This window comes from Cynoglossus semilaevis, chromosome 3 (genome assembly GCF_000523025.1).
Source record: "Cynoglossus semilaevis isolate Cse_v1.0 chromosome 3, Cse_v1.0, whole genome shotgun sequence".
NCBI classification, from domain to species: Eukaryota; Metazoa; Chordata; class Actinopteri; order Pleuronectiformes; family Cynoglossidae; genus Cynoglossus; species Cynoglossus semilaevis.
In genome coordinates this window covers 4,538,633-4,558,243 of record NC_024309.1, presented here as the reverse complement: position 1 = coordinate 4,558,243, position 19,611 = coordinate 4,538,633, and the positions used below count along the sequence as shown (strand labels likewise).

The 19,611-nt window shown below is 41.6% G+C and overlaps 1 protein-coding gene across 2 annotated transcripts; it reads right to left on the bottom strand.

The window, feature by feature from the left end:
* Positions 1 to 3,220: 3,220 nt before the first annotated feature.
* crispld1a (cysteine-rich secretory protein LCCL domain containing 1a) lies at positions 3,221 to 18,364 on the bottom strand. 2 transcript variants are annotated; one of them, XM_008307600.3, is made up of 15 exons: positions 17,917 to 18,364; positions 17,041 to 17,373; positions 12,093 to 12,211; positions 10,745 to 10,877; positions 10,551 to 10,666; positions 10,318 to 10,418; positions 10,042 to 10,233; positions 9,263 to 9,323; positions 9,110 to 9,176; positions 8,890 to 9,020; positions 7,878 to 7,921; positions 7,707 to 7,779; positions 7,541 to 7,616; positions 7,290 to 7,423; positions 3,221 to 4,633 (listed from the first exon to the last, which is right to left on the bottom strand). In XM_008307600.3, the coding sequence occupies exons 2-15, from the start codon at positions 17,299 to 17,301 to the stop codon at positions 4,582 to 4,584; spliced, it is 1,560 nt and encodes a 519-aa protein (XP_008305822.1). In that variant the 5' UTR covers positions 17,302 to 17,373; positions 17,917 to 18,364; the 3' UTR covers positions 3,221 to 4,581. The 2 variants fall into 2 exon arrangements, with proteins under 2 accessions (XP_008305822.1, XP_024910429.1); XM_025054661.1 differs by having other exon boundaries at positions 10,042 to 10,418.
* Positions 18,365 to 19,611: the final 1,247 nt, after the last annotated feature.

The window sequence follows — 19,611 nt, the reverse complement described above, 5'->3', positions numbered from 1 at the left end:
ACTGTTTGAAGCGACATGTGGATTCATTTAGACTTTCATTCATACGGAGTTCAGTCACAGTACTGTTGGTTTTTGTATGGTTTTATATCCAGAAAAGGATACAAATATCTATTGATGTGATTGAATCTTGTACACCACAACACGTGATTAAGCCATATAAATTCAATTTAATTCAATTCTGGGGACATTTTCTTTTTCATGTTCTTCCCTTCTAAATCCTAACCAGGGACAAAGACTAGCCAAAGCTAGACGCCCTAAATACTGTACATCACATTTTCCCATTTTCTGTGGTAATGTGTTATGTTTTGACCCTGTTAAATAAACATTCAAATAAATTAATTAATTAAATAGGGTCTATTTAGTTCATTGTTGCATTGATGATAAAAGGAGTTTGATGATGTGGATAATTAGTCCTGTGAGGTACTCATGAAATAAATATAATAAATACTGTAAACACTTGCATGCAAACAGTGCATAAAAAAGAGTAGAAGGTCATGTTGACTGCAAGTGACAATAAAAAAAATGTTATACAGTAGGTTGGACGTAATCTCTCTAACAATACTTTTACATTTACATTTGTCTCGCCCGCCAAAGTAAGATGTACTTTTATTATGGCTGGAATAAAAATGTCCTTACTGCCTGTCAAACACCCTTTTCTTGGCTCTCCATGCAATTATAGCGCCACACGTTGAACATAGCGCCGACATTATGTTTTCTGCACCGTCTTCAAATGTTAAATATGGCACTAACGTGTACGTTGTGATTAAGTTTGCGACATGTTCTCATATCACAGCTTTTACCTGCACACTGCAGCCATTTACATGGGGGTATTATATTGGTTTGACAGTATTAGGTCACACTGTTCACACCTCGGTGAAGTCGACCAATGAGGGAACTCAGTCTCCTGGTTCTTTGCCTGGAGATTTGGACAGAAATACTGGAAAGGCGTAATGAAGGAATATCACCTGACTGGCTCGTGATTGACACCTTTGAAGTATCGCTCTGCATAACTGTCAGTGTAGTGGGAATCACTAAACAAGTGGACTGGCAAAGCAATTTAAGATTTTCGATTTCCCTCAAGTATTTTGCTGGGTTAGTCGTAGTATAAAGCCGGTAGTAAATGAATAGTTATTATAAATTAAATCTATAACACTTGTCAGAGGTTTGTTTTTATAGTGAGAAGGCCTAAAATAACTCAATAATTATATGAGTCACCTTACCACTGAGGAAAAACTCTTTTCTCTCGCTCGCTCTCTCTCCTGGCTGAAGTGCCCACTCCATCTTAACGAAAACACATTCACAGTGTGGCGATGAACGCGTAATATTTTTGGATCACATGGGGGGTGGGGGGAGCCCCCTCTCTGTCAAATTTAATGTTTTGTTCATCTGCCAAAGTAAAGGGTTTGACGAGAAGGAACACAGTCATTACCTCTGGCAACCATAACTTTTCACCTCGGTGCTGACGGCTTCCCTGACTGCATCACTGCTATCTGACTCTCATCCAGCTGTGGTAGGACAGGCGGCACCGACATGGCACATAAACAAACAGGTGGGTAAGTGAAAAATATACAATTAAACCAAAATATACAACTCACATGCACACAGACAGAGACGGCACAGACAAGTGCTGGAGCGCACACACGGACTCTGTCTGCCTCTCCTCTGTCTCACCCTTTGCCCAGGTGTGTGCAGTGTGGTCTCTTTGACACAGTCTGCCAGTCTGCTGCCATGCAGCGCCACATTTAGCTCTGCGAGGAGCAGCAGACTGCAGCAGACCAGCGCGCAGTGAGGAGGTTATTAATGGCCTCCCTTATTTTAAACGACAGTGTGAAAACACCAGTGGCACCATGCAGACCCTGCTAGCTGCAAGCTTGTCTTTCATTCCATCCGTCTTCACGGCGCTCAGTCTGCTTAGTCCTAATAGGCTGGTGGCTGTCATGCCGAAACCTGACTCCTCATGCATCCACGTCTGTCTGCCGGGTTACACTTCAACCTAAACTGACTTAATCTGCCACTACTGCATTTGCATTGAGTTCATGAAACCAATTATAAGTGTGAGAAAATAACAACTTAGCTTTTTTTTAAAACCCTCAGTTTATCATCCTGGCCTTTTCTGCCTCTGCTTTTTCTCCTTCAGTCTTTAGAGGCTCAGAACGGCACCTATCAGCACACCCTGCTGCGAATTTTGACACCTGTCTGATGTGTGCCTCTCTATTCTCTCACTGAATCTGGGCACACACTGGCAGCCCATCAATCATCCTGCGGTCTCTTCTCCTCCCTCCGCGCAACTCAGCCAATCACAAGTGAGCGGCCTCAGTCTGAATGTGATGTGTCAGGGGGGAAAATGAAAGTGTGCATGACAGCTAGAGTATGAACATGTGTTTGAACACGCTGTTTTTGATGCAGGCTGTGATTTGGGGCAACACTGTGGTCACAATAGAACAAGCCAGTGGCCTACATCCACACGACCAACACGTCTACACTTTTTTATAGTTTATGACCAAACTCTGCATGTGATATGACTTGTTCACTGACATTTTCCGATCCAAGTAAATCTGTATCGGCCACTCCTACAGACGCACCACATTAAGATTCAGTGGCATTCATCTTTGAAGCTCGAGTCACAACCTATTGTGGCCGACCAGACATCACAACACAGTCGGCCATTATGGATTGGTCATTTCACTCCACTGCTGCACGGAGGCAAATGAGGAGTGACAACCCTGCTCCCTGGTGACAGACCTTAGGAGGAAAAGCTGGGTCGTTTCAAATCAAATGTTTTCCACACAAGCGGGTTCAGATGACTAACGGGTCTGGATGTTGTAGAAGGGGTTAGAGGTGTCACATCCTGAAAGAGTTAAGTATCGGTTGTGAAGTGCTCCTCTCAGGAAGTGATAGACCTCAGTCTGTGGATCGTGACTTCTGTCTTTTTTAAAAACCAGAAAGCTCCCTGAAAGTTCTTTGATCAACTATGTTTGATGCAACAACAGTATTTAATGGTTTTAAATCTTCCAGGAGTCCTGACTGTAGTCCCAGACTGTACGTTTCCAGCCACTTTAGGACAAGTCATGTCATGGCCTTTTTTTAAATTTGCAAACAATTATGGGATTTCCTGTCAGATTCCAGGTCTACAGAATATTATTTATGTCCTCAAATTTGAGAGCTCAAGTTTCACACAAAACTCAGCTACAGCTATGCTTAGAAATGACTCGGAGGCAATGTGGTTTGGTGTGGCTGGGATAAATGTGTTCAAGTAAACATGCATTTGAGTTATGTTCATCATACTTACACAAAATATCTTCAAGAATAGGAGAAAAAAAAAATATGCCACCGCCCCACAGTCACCACAGCGGAGAGCAGGGATTCCAAGACTAACATCATTCTGAAGGAGACATTCATCACATTCTAAAATATACTTAACATTTCATGTAATTACAGTTTTGTAGCATGAAGCTAAAAACAGAAACCATTCTTTGTACCTGGACAATCCACGTCCAAAGGCAGCGACTATTGATTGCCATGATAAAAAGTAATGAGCATATATTTAGTTGATAAATGTTTAATGCAAAATGTCTGGCCCACTGAGTAATAGTGAATAAGGACATTTTAAATGCCCGCAGCAAATGTGAGAGAGTTGTGGAGACTGTAATATTTTATTGCCAAATGCACTTTTCCTAACAACCTGAGGTAGGAAAGAAAAATAAAATGCACAAAGAAACAGGAAAAACAACAACAACAATTCAATTATTTGCCTGTAATAAAAATTGCATGATGAAACAAAGCTGACAGTGGGTAAAAATAAAATAAAAAATAAAAGTACAAGCACATATATAAACAAATAAACATGCTCTGTAGTAGAGATAACAGGGAGTTAAGACCTGGAATCAACTTTTACATCCACTCAAATAAACTGTGTCGACATCAGGTGCATGTGATTTATTAAAGAGGGAAAACTCTGAGTGGAGCGTGCTACCCGACCTGCAGGGAGTTTTTGAGAAACCACGACCATAACATGAAAATACAAAAATCAACGTATATGTAGCAGCATCTTCTTATAAACTGACGTAAAGCATACAATATATGTTCATATAAAAATAGATGTCTAATAATCTGTTCTTCCACCATTTAAAAGTACAAAATATGACGGGACGCCTCTCCAGAGCACCAGTGAAAATGTGCCAGACAATAAAAATGATACTCATCTATAAGTGCCATAATAATGTTATATCTCATTTATATTCAGTATTTATACAGAGCTACTTTAAACTGCACACAGGCAGAGTATGTGAGGGCATTAACAGGTATGTACAACACTGAACCACATAGTGTATTTACAAAAATGCCCTGCTCTGAATGACAGGATCAGAACTCCATTCAAGAGCCAGGAGACAGGATCTTCTTGTGTATCTGTCAAGTTTTTGTGTTGCTAGGATTACACTGTCATGGAGACGACCTCTGACCCCAGGAGTGAAGCAAAGCCAGAAACATTTCACTCATTGAGTTTAACAACAGGGCTTGATTACCGCCTATTCAACAGCACAAGTGCACTCTCTGTTTGATGAAGCCGACCCCCGGGGGCACTCAAATCACGGCGAACACCCGGAACGCCTTTCCTCCAGGGGGGTTTTGAAGGCTGCGGGGAAGAGAGAGTGAGAAAACAAGAGGCAGAGTCAGCCTAGGTGCAGCATGTGTCAGTAACAGAACGTGTCCGAGGTCTTTATTTGCAGATGACAGACTGGCACAAACATATAGACTTCAGGTTTCTACATCCACACTGCTGTGTTGCCTGACAATGTGATGACTGATGAGACAGACAGACAGGCTGATGCCGCAGCTTCCTGAGAAAGCGAATGAGCCTCCATTTTCTTTTTTTTTAAACACAAACACTGGGGGTGCTCTGTGTGTTAATCCAACAAAGACAGGCATGTTGTGGCTTTCAAGAAGACTGATAAATGATGGGCAGATAATAACAGATGTCAGGCATCTCAGCGGAGTGACAAAGATAAATGTGGTGGAGAGACAGCAGAGGAGGGGGGGAGGGTGGGAGGGAGAGAGAGAGAGAGAGAGAGAGAGAGAGGAAAAACTAAGTCTCTGTACGTGTGTGTCCTTTAGGCAGGTCACCTTAGAATAATTTCAGGACTGAAACCACATGTGGGTCACGGATCTTGGTGCAGATTTGTAATCTTAATGCTGCTGCTCTCCATACAGTGGTGCAATGTGATCTACAAACCTCATTTCCAACTAAGCTAGTACACAGTCCAGAAATGGAATCAAAACTAAAACAAGGAAAGGATGAAATCTGGACTGCAGGCAGGTCAGTCAATAATATGGATGGATGAAAGGATGGATGGATAAATATGTATGTATATACTGCAACATGAACCAAAAGAAGAAACTAAAATCTCAAATTGTCACAGTGAAAACCTGACCCTTCAACAGTTTTTTAACCAGCCCCAGTGATACACTGACTTCACTAAAATACCTTCCTAACAAGACTGTAATATTTATTTACTTTATTTTCTCTCAGAGAACATCAAGTCTCTCTACTGAAACTTAATGTCTACTTCTTATTGCTTTATCTTCGCATTCTAGCCCGAGGTTTACATTTCTGTTAAGTATTTACAGTTACCTCGATGTTCAAAGTTTACTTTTACCCTGAGGTTGACATTGTTTCTTATTTATTGACACTTGACACTAAAGGTTTATACAGCATGTTCTTTATATTTCTGTCTCAATGTTTACTTTTTGTACTTGTGTCTTATTGTGTAATAACCAATTTGATCATTTTCTCTTAGAAAGCTAACATTTTTAATATTTTCTCATGTCTGTACAAATGACTCCAACTGAATGCAAAGAAAAAACAACAACAAATTGATGTGAAATGTTCTTTAACTGGTGGCAAATGGCAAAAGTTATTCTATTCTATTCTAAATTGTGAGGTCTGTCTGTTCCCTGGTCCAGCTGTCTGCTCTGTGGTGCAATCAGTGTCATCACACTCAGCTGTTGTGTTCGTCATTAGTCTCACTCGTATCACCTGGTTCCCTTTGTATATATACTGCTCTCCCTCACTCTGTCCTGGTTGGATCATTGTGCTGTTGTGTTCTGTGGTTGTGTGTGTGTTGGTCATGTTTTGCTGTCGTCCATGCTTGGTAGTTTATGCCTTGTCCTATTTTATTAATTTGCACATTGTTAATAAACCTGCTACACCTGAAGAAAGTCTTCCTGGGATCTCATTTGGGTCCTGCCTGCTTCCTACGATGCCCATACCATAACATAAATCCTGTGGAGACCAGAGAGCATTGCTCTGAGAAATGCTAAGCACTTAAACTGGAGACAAAAACAGTCTAAATCCACATGTATCTTTGTGACCAAACATTTCAACAGCTGAGTTAAAACGCCTCTCTTTTATAAAGGAGCTAAGAATTTGTGTGACATAAGATCCATTACCTCCCTGTATTATCATCTTGTTTAAATTCAGCCACTGCATCGATGTGGCCAAGCCAAAATCTAATAGGATTTCGATCCCTTTTTGATAACTCGGAATCTCAAATTACACCTTCCTCAATTTAAGGCCAATGTGGAGTTAAAAAAAACATGCTTCAACATGGAAATGCTCTCATCCTAAGCCAGTCAATTCATTATTATAAAGCAGAAGCATGTCAACAGCCCATGTGCACCACATAAGAGACATAATGAACTGCCTGCACCCAGAAAAGCCTGGACTCACGGGAGGGCAGAGTGGATAAATTTCCCCTCTACCTGAGAGCTATTGATTTCCCATTCCCACTCTCTGAGCTCAGCAAATTAACCCATTCACTCTACTAGAGATCAGAGAAATGAAAGAGTGCTAATTCTACAGTATTTATTGCAGAGTTGAGACATTTATATCATTCTAGTATAGCCTGGTTATTTAACATGGGCAGTGAATAAATATTAGGTTAAGTACATTCATCGTACAGTATATCATCAGATGGTAAATTGCAGTGGCGAGTTGATGGCAAACTACTGGCCCGTGGGCCACTACTTGCCTTGAATCCCCCATATCTAACCTGCAACTAGATAAGTCAATAATAATTCAATTTTGCCCTTGAGGATTTTTTAAAAATTTCTTTATATTATTTCTTCAATTTGCATGTGTTTAGGCCAAGGGAGAAAGTCACAGCAGCTGGAAAAACATGCAAACTACTATACCTACAAATGTTTTTGTTTTGATCATCTGGCTGTAAAGCAAAAACGTGAACCACTTCTTCCATCTCGTGCCCTTTCACATTCTTACTGCGTTCACATACCTCTCTGATGAAATGCCATTTTGGTACGAGGCGATGTAGTATCTTCGTTTATCCACTGGCATCACATCAATGTAACCGCCTGCATCATTCCTGATGACTCCAGTGTGGACAGCTGCAAGACAAATACTGGACCGCTACAATGCAGGGAGAAAACAGAGAAAACAACTGTTTTAATATTAAGGAAAACAAAACAAACCTAAAAAAACAACAACATGTTTTTGGCTAATTCAGCCTCAAAACGTTGGACTCACATCAGAGAAAATCCTCGTTCCAATTACTCTGGATGTGTGTGAGTTTTCCTCCAAACAGTTTCTTGGACAGTATAATCTACAATAACAAAAACAAAAAGTCGGTCGTGAGTTACAGGATAAATTCACATGACAGTGTGAACAGGCAGGAACAGAACAGCATCGTTACCTCGGACAGTGTTTGGCAGGCTTTTGGAAAGGACACAGCTGTGCGGCTGTGGTGTCACATGTGATGGCTTTGACTGAAGAAAGGAAAAAATACACATGTAGAACAATATACGTATATTTCGTGATGAATTGCAAAACTTCAAACCCAGGTGTGAGATGTGGTCGGACTGACCTGTGACTCTGGACACTGTGAAAGAGTTAGCACTCTGATATTTTCTGTCAAAACAAATCACAAAGCAATGGCATTAGTTTTATTCTGGCAAACTGATAAACTATAAAAATATTTTTTATGGTTTTCATTGACAAATTTAAAATTAGGTTAATTGAGCTAACAAAGCAGCTGCATATTAGCACCTATGCTAAGCTGCATTTCACGTGGTTTGTCAATTTATTGAGAAAAGCCAGATGAAATGTCTAACGATGTAAGCTGAAGTAGTGAAGTCATTACTTGAACCACTCTGAGGTAATGACAACCACGACCAAAACCTAATTTCTTTACATGATGAGACTTTACAAGTCTGCTGCTGCTGCAAAAATGGTCTTAAAGTGGTATTGAGCAAAAGGGAATTGGAGCTATTCTGAGGTGGACTGAAAACAAATGAAAACTTGGGCAGAGGAGTCATAGAAAAATGATTCTTCTTAGGTACAAGAAAAAAGGCAATAACAAATTTATACTACAAACAAAAAAGGAGAAAAAAAACAGCTTCTGTGACAGTGTGTTGGTGCATCAGCCTCAATGGCTAAGGTCAATGTTTCCCAAGGTGAGAGGCAGACTCTCTTCCCAGGGGGGCCTGGAGCTATTATGAGGGTGAAGCAAGTCAAATGAATTATTATTTAAATATTTTATTTATTTTGATGTAATTGTATTTCTTTTATACCATGAGAAACGTTTTGTACGAATTACGTTGTTCAGTAATGTTCAATGGAGTTTTGACAGTGGGGGGCAAAAGTGAGGGGGTACAATAGTCCACCTACAGTACAAAGGGTGTGGTGCAAAAAAGGTTTGAGAGCCAGTGACCAATGACCGTTGGTAACCCATTTTTTTTGCCTGATTATTGAAGGTTTAAACAAATATGAAAGTAGCTGTATTGCAGTTTTGCTCATATAGCAGTTGATATATTGTATTTTTTTTGTTTTGTATTTCATATCAAACTGACATACTTTGGTCCGTCCTGTAGACTTACCCTAAAGACTGAACTCCATTTTTATGAGATTTGATAAAATAATCTTTTCTTCCTTGTCTGGTTACATCCATCCATCCTCCATCATTGTCGATGACACCAGCATGTAGACCCGCTCTGCACACACTGGATTGCTGCAACACAACACAGTTCATGAAATCTCTGGACTTCTGGCAACAAACTAGTAGAATGATCAGACGATTCTGACCTGAGGTGGACTCACCATTTCATAGTAGACAGTTCCCACTACCTTTCCTATGGCATCCAGACACCCTGCAGGACACTCATATCTGTGGAAAAATCACACTGATGCTAGGGACGGTGATGAATACACAATGTTGAAGTGTTTCTGTTGTTGTTTTGTTTTGTTCTCTACCTATTGCAGGGCGTTCCTTTGCACTGATCCCGGAGTTTAGTGTCACAGGTTACAAGCTGAGCTGAAACGCACAAACACAAAATCCTTCGAGAGCTTGATCCAAAAAGAACAACATGTATTTCAGAGGTCGGCAGCTGAACAACCCAGTTGATTGAAAGTCAATGGAGAATGTTCTTGTGATGCTTCAGAAAATCACAGAGCAGAATAGGTTCAGGGTGGTCAGCAACACTAGAGGAAGTGTCTCAGCTTACCATCACGGACCCCTTGCACTGCAGAGAGGAAGCCATTTAAAAACCACAGAGAGCCCCTCTCACTCCTCGGCCCCCTCTCAGCCAGCCAAAAGCAAACACACACTCGGGGAGTCTTGCTAAAATAGACCCCCCCCCCGCCACCCCCTCACAACCAGTGACTTGCAATATTAAGGAACACTTTAGAAGCTGTCAAGGTCAATCAGGGAGAGGACAGATAAAAAGAACAGAAATCAAGGCTTTTTGGTGCAAACTGCTGCAGAACGTTGAAGGTCAAGCCTTGTTGTTTTTCCTCCGCTCGTCTGGTTTTGTTTGTTGAATGCCAAACAGACAGCAACTATGAGATCCCATGTTTTTGACCTTATTTTAAATGAAAACTGCTTTAAAAACTTTAAATATTACAAATATATTGTCCCATAATTCTTTTCACTCTCTGCACCACCAGTTTCTAAAACCAGACCCTACATGCACCCCCACCCCCCATCATGAGATGTAACTGGATACAGAATAAACAGTAAAATGGCAGCTTACACATCTGCTGTGTGTTGACCACATCATTCTTCTGCAGGTTCTCTGTGGGGGGCTGGGTGGGAGCTGGGGCAGGAAGACTGGGAGCCTCAGGTCTGGAGGCCCTGGACCATGGCTTCTGCGGTGAGAGGGGGGCCTCCTGCTCAATGAAGTTGTTTTCTTCAGTTTCCTCTTGCAGAGGATAGGAGCTGTCATCTTGGAGTAAAGTCACAAAGAATATATGCATTTCCATTTTTTTTTTTACCAGCTTTCTATTTCTTTGATATTTCTCTTTCGTACCTTTGTAGCAGAGATTGTCCCTACAGCCACCACCATAGCTGGGGGGGCAGGCAGAACACGGGGTACCATGTTTGTAAGGAGAATAGCCCCACCAGTTCCCCCTGTTTAGTTAAAAAAAAAAGAATAAAATAGTTTTAGCTCCATCGTCAACCAGACAATGTTCTCCCTCAAATCCAGAAGGACTTCCTGGAAGCTTGTGTTTCTCTGAAACACAGCCAAACAAATCTGCTCACTTTGGTGAGTAGTTGCAGACAAGATAGACAGCTTTGGCCCAGATCTGTCCCCACACATTCATGTCGTAGCACATGTTGACAGCACAGCCGATCCGACTGCTGGTAGCCCAGACCAACTGCAAAACAGACACCAGCGTGACCACATGGTTTCATATCCCTGAGGAAAATGGTACATATGGATGTACACAACGTACCTGTGTGTAATGAGTGCAAACTGGGCCAGAGCATCTGAAGGGGCAGTAGGGGTCACACTCCTGGGGGTAAGGGTAAGAGAAGTCCTTTACCTCGTTGTACCAGGCCTGCACGTGGAATGTGGGTGGACGATATCTGAGGAGACGTGTTGATTGATTACCAACACCATTTTAACAGTGTCTCTTTATTGTGGGAGTTTAAACTGATGGATTATTTCTAGTTAAAGTAACCAAGGATTTTTCAACATCAACATTTTGATGCCAGAATTCAAAGCAGATTCAACCAAAATATTAAAAGCAGTTTTCTAGCCTTCAGTCCAGCTCTTTTGCTTTAAAAATACTTCAACAAAGCGCTGACCCAGATTTGCCCCCCAGGTGTTGCCAGTTAATCTGATTAGAGTCAAGTGAACGTCTTGACTGTGAGCTTATATGATTAGAATTGGAACAAGAGTGTCTCTTGTGTAGCAGCCATGCTTTCAAGTGCTCGGTGGGGAGTTTGTGTTGTGTTTGTTTGTTTGTTTGTTTGTTTGGCCTGAGAGTTTGTTTTGCATTTATTTAGCTTGAGTCATAAGAAACCTTCACTCACACTTGACAACATACCTTACGTTGCATGTGTTACAATGTAAACATTTAGTAAACAAGAACGTGCTAGTATTAAGAACGAAACTAAATGGAAAGGAAGCTAAATGGAGCTAAATGGAGGCTTAGCCAAGCTTCAAAGAAGATCAAGCATTAAATAGGGGTTATTATACAAAACCCTTTTTAATAACTGGAATCAATTTTAACATTATTTAAAATTAGGAAAGAATGAAAGATATTTTTTGTGTGTGTTCATAGAGGTGTACAGCTCCAAAAATAATGGAGCTCTACTGAGGTATAGAGTCCTCAATGCCCTTAATGCCTTTCTTTTATCCTATTGGCAACTGCCTTTTTTCAACTTAATTTTTTTTTTAATTTAATTTAAATTATTGTAGAAAATGTTTCAAATGATCCAGTGGATTCAATTCTTATTTTATTTCCATGGGTTTATTGCAGATATCAAAGAATTATTTTATGTTTTTTTTTGTTGTGCAGTCACTGAGGCCAGAATAAAATTGGTGTTGTGACTTTCATAAACCAACTGTTAAATCGGTTCTTTTTATTCATGTTTTTTCTATTGTGTATCACAGGCTCGTGACAGAGATGCCTATGTGTGCAGAGCTGGAGCCAGCTGTATAAGCCGCAAACACAGCTGATTTTCTCTTCTTCCGAACATTTAAAGACATTCTACGGTTTCTACTTCCAACCTTTGATTAAATGTGGGTTTAAATATGCGTGTAAAGAAAGTGTAAAGTGTAAGGTGTGTGTTCACCTTCCCCAGTGGGCTCCCAGGTTCTGTCCAATCTGTGGCAGTAACCCAGAGGGACCATGTTCCCACAAGCAGGTCTCGGCCCACTCCTCAGCTGTTCGCTCCAACTCGGTGTCCCACACCTGCAAAAAGAAAAAAGAAAATAAATGGGGGGAACCATGTGGGTGAAAAAATACTTATAGATGTATTATTTTTCAGCATAAAATGCTGCTACTTTGTCTGTGCTGGGAAATTAATTTAAAAAAGACAAAAATAATAATGAAGTTTTGCTTTTAAAAGGGCTTCCAGACTTCCATGCAGCTCCGGATGGGTTTTCCCGTAAGCTTGGGTGTTATTCAAAAAAATGCTCAAGCTGTTTTTACTCTTGTAATACCTTCCATATGTCTCCAGTGAGATGCCTGGGCATGGGCTTTTGTTTCACCTCTTTCTTAATTTGCGCTCTAAAGTCAAGTTTGGCTCTGGTTGCATTCTCAGGGATCGTATTCCCATTTTTGGGTTTTTGGGGAATGCAAGGACTGTCCTTCCTCTCCACTGACCTACATTCTCGCATCAAAAAAGTTGAAATAACACCAGCCGTAGCTTCTCTGAAGGACACGGTGTGTTCCTTTAATTGCACACCTCCACTTCCTCCTTTTAAGGGTGGAGTTCGAATGTGGCAGCTCTGTTATGGAGCTAATGAGTTTACATCTGCTTGTAGAAATGTGTGAACATATGCATGGATAAAAACAGCACAGGTGTATGGATTCAGCACAGTTCACACCTATGGCCCTGGAAGTCATGCCTTACCCTGTCTGAAATCCCAATGATAGTAAAAAGATAACCAAAAAAAAAACTATCTGTACCTCGAACTCTCCCTCCTCCCTCCACGCCCCCTCCCTCTCCTCCTTTGGCATCCATCTCCCACTCTTGTTCCCACCAGCAACAACTGCTGTTCTCTGCATTATTCCCAAACTACACACACAGCTACCTAACAACGGGGCATCTGGCTGTGCTGAAAGTTAACTCTTACCTCTGAAAGTGTTGACTTTCTCAGTGTAAAGTAAGTGTAAACTGATGTTAACTAGTGAGTGACAGGGTCAAGGTTAAAAGAGGAATGAGGATTTGTTTGCCTGAAACTCTATCTCTCTCAGACGTGACCTCTACGGATGGTTCTAAATGAGAGTCTGTGTGTAACAGTTGAAATCCTCAGTTCTGCTTAGGAACCCTCACCATCGTATCCGATGATGTTGCAACAGAAATACGTCAGAGATTTAAACCTGTTCAGAGATAATTGGATTTTTATTGCTAGACCCTTTTTTTATTGCCTTAAATCTTTTTTTCTTGCGTCACTTTAGCTCCACTGAAAACCTGTGGTAACTGCTAAATAATGTGCACACCACAGCTCATGGGACGTTCTGTACTCTGACAAGGTCAGCAAGAGGTTTGAGATTATTATCGATTGGTCACCACTCTGAAAAGAAAATGTTGAGGAATGTTTAGGTTCTAATAGAAGACCATTCTGTTTCCTAGTAGAGAAAAGCAGGCTTGGGACGTGTCCCTCACTCTGCACACGTCTGAGCTGTTAAATTTAGCGTGCAGCCAGCTCGTCCAACTGGTTTTGTTTGTACAGTGAGCCCGGCAGAGGACGCCTTGCACCCAAGACACCCAACCACCACCCACCCCAACCGCACCTTCACTGGGGCCCATAAAGAAAAACACCTCCCTCGCTGCACTCTTTCAGCACTGTGCACACTGCATTGTTTATTTCACTTAACACTTCATTTGTGGCCAATTTTTTTCTCTGTCATCTGGTTGCATTCCAAAGGATTCAGAAGGGTACTTCCTTCGCACAACCGAACTTCCTGTTTGTAACCAATGGTGCATCCAGAGACAGAATGAAAATTAAAGAAAAGTTGTGAAAACTGGAAGAAGGGGGAGGTAAAGGGAGAAAAATTAGGTTGAATTTAGGTTCAGAAATGAAGGATGCAAATAGAAAGTATACTTTTAAAAATCATATGATCAATGTAAAGCTCAGGTGAAGGTCTTTTTCCCAGCCTTGTTGACACATGTTTCTACAGAATCCGTTTTCCATAGGTCAGAGAACATTAGTGAGTCAGGAATGAAGGTTTTGAAGTTACTAAACCAGAAAAAAAACATCTGGACAGGATGCTGAACTGTAAGATCCTGAATTAAACCATTTCCCAAAAGAGGAACCACCGGGTGTTTTTCTACCGTGACTGCATGGACCAACGATAACCAACAGGTTTTGAGGTTATCTGTGACATTATCAAAATTTGCTAATTTGATCTCCATGTGTAGGCGTGCATCTCTGCTAAGTTTTATGACCATGCTGCCTGACATATTTAGCAGGGGCGCTGTTACATTTGGCACCGGAGCAATGTTTACATTCTGGGCATTACATTAAGCAGCTCACTCACTGACATATAACTTGTTGCCTGGCCTGCCTGATATATTTATATGATGCAGACAGCACTGGTGAGGTCTGAAGACCATCCAGCCCGGTGACATTAAAGTGGCATGTTTGTAATTTGTGTTAATGTCAGCCTTTAACCAGAGCATGACCACGGAGCACGTCTGAGGAGCAAAGATACCGAGACATTCAGATGCTGCTCTTTCTGTCTAGAGATTTTTTTTTTTTTTTTGCATCCAGCACCTGTTCCTTTGGATATTTACTAGGTTTTTAACTAAAACCAGCAGCATTAAGACTATAGGGTAAAGCAAAGACACACTGGAGAGAATCCACCTTCCATCTGGCCTGTGAGCACTGCAAATGAAGCTACGCAAAGCTGCCGGAACAAAATATGTTTGGGTTGCTTTGCCTAATCTTTCACCGCCGCAGTCTGAAACTTCGTTTGCATTTGGCAGTCTTCCAAGTGAAACCCATTTTAACAAACTTAAATCCTGCCTTTACTCACTGTAAACACTGTCTAATAACCTAACAAAACCACTGCATCATGAAAACACACAAGTTAAACACACACACAACCTTACAAAAACAAACACTCACTCTCGAAAACTCATCTGTGTGTAAAACATTAATAGAAAGTGTTTCATCCTTTCTGGTAATCGAGGTCCATAAATGTAGGTGTGGAGGTTTCTCACGTCTGTGTTGATAACTGTAGGTCAACATGTGAGTCAAAGGCTGAACCCTGGCTCCCAACTGAAGCTGCACCTCAGAGTGCAGAGTGGATCACTACAGAGTGTGAATGCTGATCCGAGGGAATTTTTGGGCCTCTGCATTGGATAATGACAGAATTGGAACGGAGCCACAGGGACAAGAGAGAGAGCGAGAGAGAGAGAGAGAGGCAGAGAGGCCAAGGAAAAGAGACGGATGGAGAAGGAAGGGCCAGCTGGGATTTACTATGTTATCTCATGTCATGGCCGCCACTGGGGGTCACTCAGGTGTGCTTTCATACAACTGCAGACAAAGACAGGGCTCACGGGGCTAACAGTGGTGTATGTGTGCAACAGGATCCAACTTGGAACAGTGTAGGTGTGTGAGTTCTGTGTGACTCTGTATGCATGAATGTGTGTAGGAAGTGCAGAGGAGCATGTCTTTGGAGTCTTCCAGTACAGTGGAGCTGTGAGGCTTCTGAGAGGTGACAGCAGATCAACAGAGACAGAAACAGAAGCAGAATATCACAAACCAGAACCAGAAACCCACCCTTTCAAAATAAAATATGAAAAAATAAGAAAAAAATTGGCTTCTTTAGTGATATGTATATACAGTATATATATACAGTATGTGATAGAATTATAAATATCATTCTAATATTTTCTTACTGGCACTTTCCCACATAATTTTCCTGCTTTCACCGGCTTGACTTTGTTATTCAAACTCTTTCAGTTTTTTTTGACAACTGTTTTGTTATTCTTCCTCCCTCCATCTGTTTTTCATTACTCACTCATCCTATCAGTCCCCCATTGTCATTACTGCTGTATCCCTTGCTAACGTTCACCCTCTTCCTCTCACCTCACGTCCTCTTTTTTGCCCACCTCTCCATATTTCACCCCTGGGTGCCCCTGCAGCTAAAAAAACCAGCCAACTGTAACAGGAGACAGTAGAAAGGAGCTGTACACTGCTGGCTCAGCATTTGTGCCTCAGCCAGAGCTTTACACACACACATCCATATGCCCATTTAAACACACACACGAGAACACACAAGTCCTCACGTCCAAACTCACAATTATACAATTGCACACTCAAGAAATTGCCCCCAGCACTGAGTGTTTATTTGCCTTTAGCAGAGAATACTGCCTTTTGTCCTGCACGTCTTTGAGTGGAGATGAAAGGATGATAAGACGTCATTACTCTGCGCAAACGCGCACTTAGAGATATTTAACCTCTAAGTGCGGTGGGAGGGAAATGCAGTGTAGCGGTCAAGCTGAGCCTACACATGTAGTGTTTTTGGAACACTTCCAGGACTGTGGCTGAGTTACTGTTAGAGGCTGTGGTGTGAGTGTGTGTGTGTGTAAGTGTAGGTGTGTTTGGGGGGCAGTGAGACAGCTGGTAAAACAAGCCCCGGTGCCTTGCTCTGATTCTAATTGCACAATGAAAAGTGATCTGGCGTTGTGTACACACACACACACACCGTACCCAAAGGATAAAGTAAAACAAATCTGTTAGCTTGGGTTATTTAAAAAAAACTTGTAGTAACATGATCACTGGTAATTTAGTGGAATTCTTCTCCTGGCAATTGAAGCAAAGTCACATGGGTTCAGGTTGGTATGTGATTTTGTGTAAAGGTGCCAAGTGGGACAGGTGATGGAATGGTCTGGGGACAGCCTCATTTCACTAAGCTTGACCAGCTGCAAGTTTGCAAAACTCTTAGGGAGTTCACAAAGAGGTCAACATGTTTTAAGGTGTGGAAATCCCAATGTATACAAATGTGGAATTTCATGGGAATCATTGCTGAGTCAGTATTTTCTTCAACGGACTGCATCCACTCACCATGTACTCCATGTTAGACGCAGGTGGGTAGACTTGACCTCTGAGCTTGTTGTGAAGGTCCAGGATGAGTTGAGCGTCACTGTCAGTAATGGCCCTCTTCCCTCGTTGCTTGGCCTCCCACCAGCCCCCGTCCTCGTCCAGGTACTTGTCCAGAATCTCCTGCCAGCCCGTGGAGTTCGGAAGCATCACCATGGATGTGGCCGTGTGGAGCAGCAGGAGCAGGACCATGCTCATCAGCCAGTGCAGGGACAAGTACTTCATCCTTCTTAGATCGGAGGACAGTGATGGAAGTAGTTCTCGGGAATTCCAAAGTTGTATAGAGGTTACTGAGACCTGAGCGGAGAGATGAAAGCAGAAATATTGGAACAACTCTTTGGAACAGTCTCTTCTGTGTCAGGTTCTCTAAATAACCTGGGTCAGAGCTGAACTTCCAGACACTTGGAGCACTTCACTTCTGGGAGTTCACTGAGGCTAAGCCGACAGGCTGAAGATGACTATTTTAAGTAAAGATCAAAGAAATTGCTCCTAGTGTTGAACATCCTTGAATATTTTACCACTTTTTTCCCTGAATTGGAACCATGTGCAGACTGGGGAGCCTTTAAATAGAAATGCAGCATTTTTTATATCAAAGTATGAGGTGAGGTTGTGAGAAAAGTGCCCAAAATGATTCAGAAGATAAAAACTCTATTATGGGCAAAGTCGTACGTATTTATGTATGTATGTATGATTTGAGCTGAAGTTTTTTAGAATGCAAGCTGCAGTGCTAACAGAGGCTGGTACCAGCAGCCAACGTCTAATGGAAAACTGTGGAGGGTAATGCCTGTTGAAATAGAAATAGAGTGGTGTGATTTAATGTAGACTTTGGAAATAATTTACCTTTAATGAATTGGAACTGAGCCCGCTCCTTTAGATCCTGACAGAGATCTGGCTGCTACTGCACGCCTGCAGCAAGAAAATATTAAAAGAGACCCAAAAAAAAAAAAAAAAAAAGAAGTCCGTCTGCAAAGTTTAAGTTGCAAAGCTCTGGTAGCGCGATGAGTAAATCAAAGCTGGGATGTGAGCGCCTCGCAGGCAACTTTGAAAAGTTACTCCTCTTTCTTGCCGGATTCTTGCACCAAAGCTGCTAAAGCATCATTTATCCACATTATATCCCCAGCTCGGCTGCGCCTCCGCGGTGCCGCCCATGAACACGCCTCTCCATGAGCGGACACGGCCCACATACGTTAAAGCCAGGACCTATGTGCGTTCGTGCGCGTGCATGATGTCCGTAACATAGAAATCCAAGCAGAAGTTTTGCCTCTCCCTCCCTCCCTCCCCCTCGTGCTTTTTTCTCTCCCACATTTTTCAGTGTTGTGTCCAGAAAAATTCAACCTGGCAGCAGCCGATACAGAATCGGCCAGAAATAGTCACAGAATGAGTTTAGAATTCAAATAATATTAGGAGTTTGACTTATTTATTCAGCCATAATGCAGCGCAGTGAGGTGTGTTAAAATAGAAATGCTGCAGCCCCCCCCCCCTTTTTCCAGATTCCATTAGAAGTGTGGTTTCACAGCATGAAATTATTGTGACAAGATCAAAATACCTCTATTTAGACTCCAGTAAAGGAATTTCAGACCCACTGAAGGAAAGAAAAAGTGACCAAAATACTTTTTGAGTGTGAAAACTGGGGTGAGGAGTTTTACTGACACCAGGTATACTGAGAGAAATGGGGGAAAGAAAAAAAATGGAACAAGCCAAAATGTCAATTTCACCATTTATATAATGGCAGTGATGCTGTGTTGACTGTTTGTTGTTGTTTATATTTTGGTATATATATTTGTCCATACGGGCTATGATCAACTCCAACACAATAACAGTCAGAATCCATTATGCAACATTCACTCAAGTAATAATGACACACCTGATTTCCAGTTACAGATGGCAGTGGCTCTGTTGTTCTGCTGTTAGCAAGCAAGCAGAAAATTAAGTGTAAAGCATGAAAAACTTGTTTAACCTTGATTTTCTTTTTTAAACAAAACCCTTTGCTGTGGTGTTGGATTCATTTACAGGTTAGCAACCTGTGCTAGATGTTATAGCAAGGGAATGACAAATTGAAATGAAATGAAAAAATTGACCTGTCAGTCATACTGTTGTGTTCATACTGCCACACTGTCCAAACCCAAATCATTCTAAAAAGTTGAGATAAAATCAAGTGAACTGCTTGGTTAACTTGAAGACATTTCATCTTTTTCCTCATGGCTTCTTGCTCTGTAAGAAATCCCTGGACAATCAGGTGTCTGCTAAATGCCTTTAGGCAATAATACATGACTTCTAAACATTACCACAAACTAAAAGCAACCAAATTCTCCAAGCCTCTGTTCACAGGTGACTCCACGAGGGATTCAAATACAAACCAACCCTCTGTGTTTTTTTTTTTTTCTTTCTAAATCCTGGACTTGCCGTCACTGTTTCCTCCACAGACTGCACATTCCATGATGGAAAAAGCCACATTTAGCCTTTTGTCATCTGGTCATTTTCAGAAGTAGCTGTGGCACACATGGAAACAGTAGCTAATCACCAGACCTCAGCCTC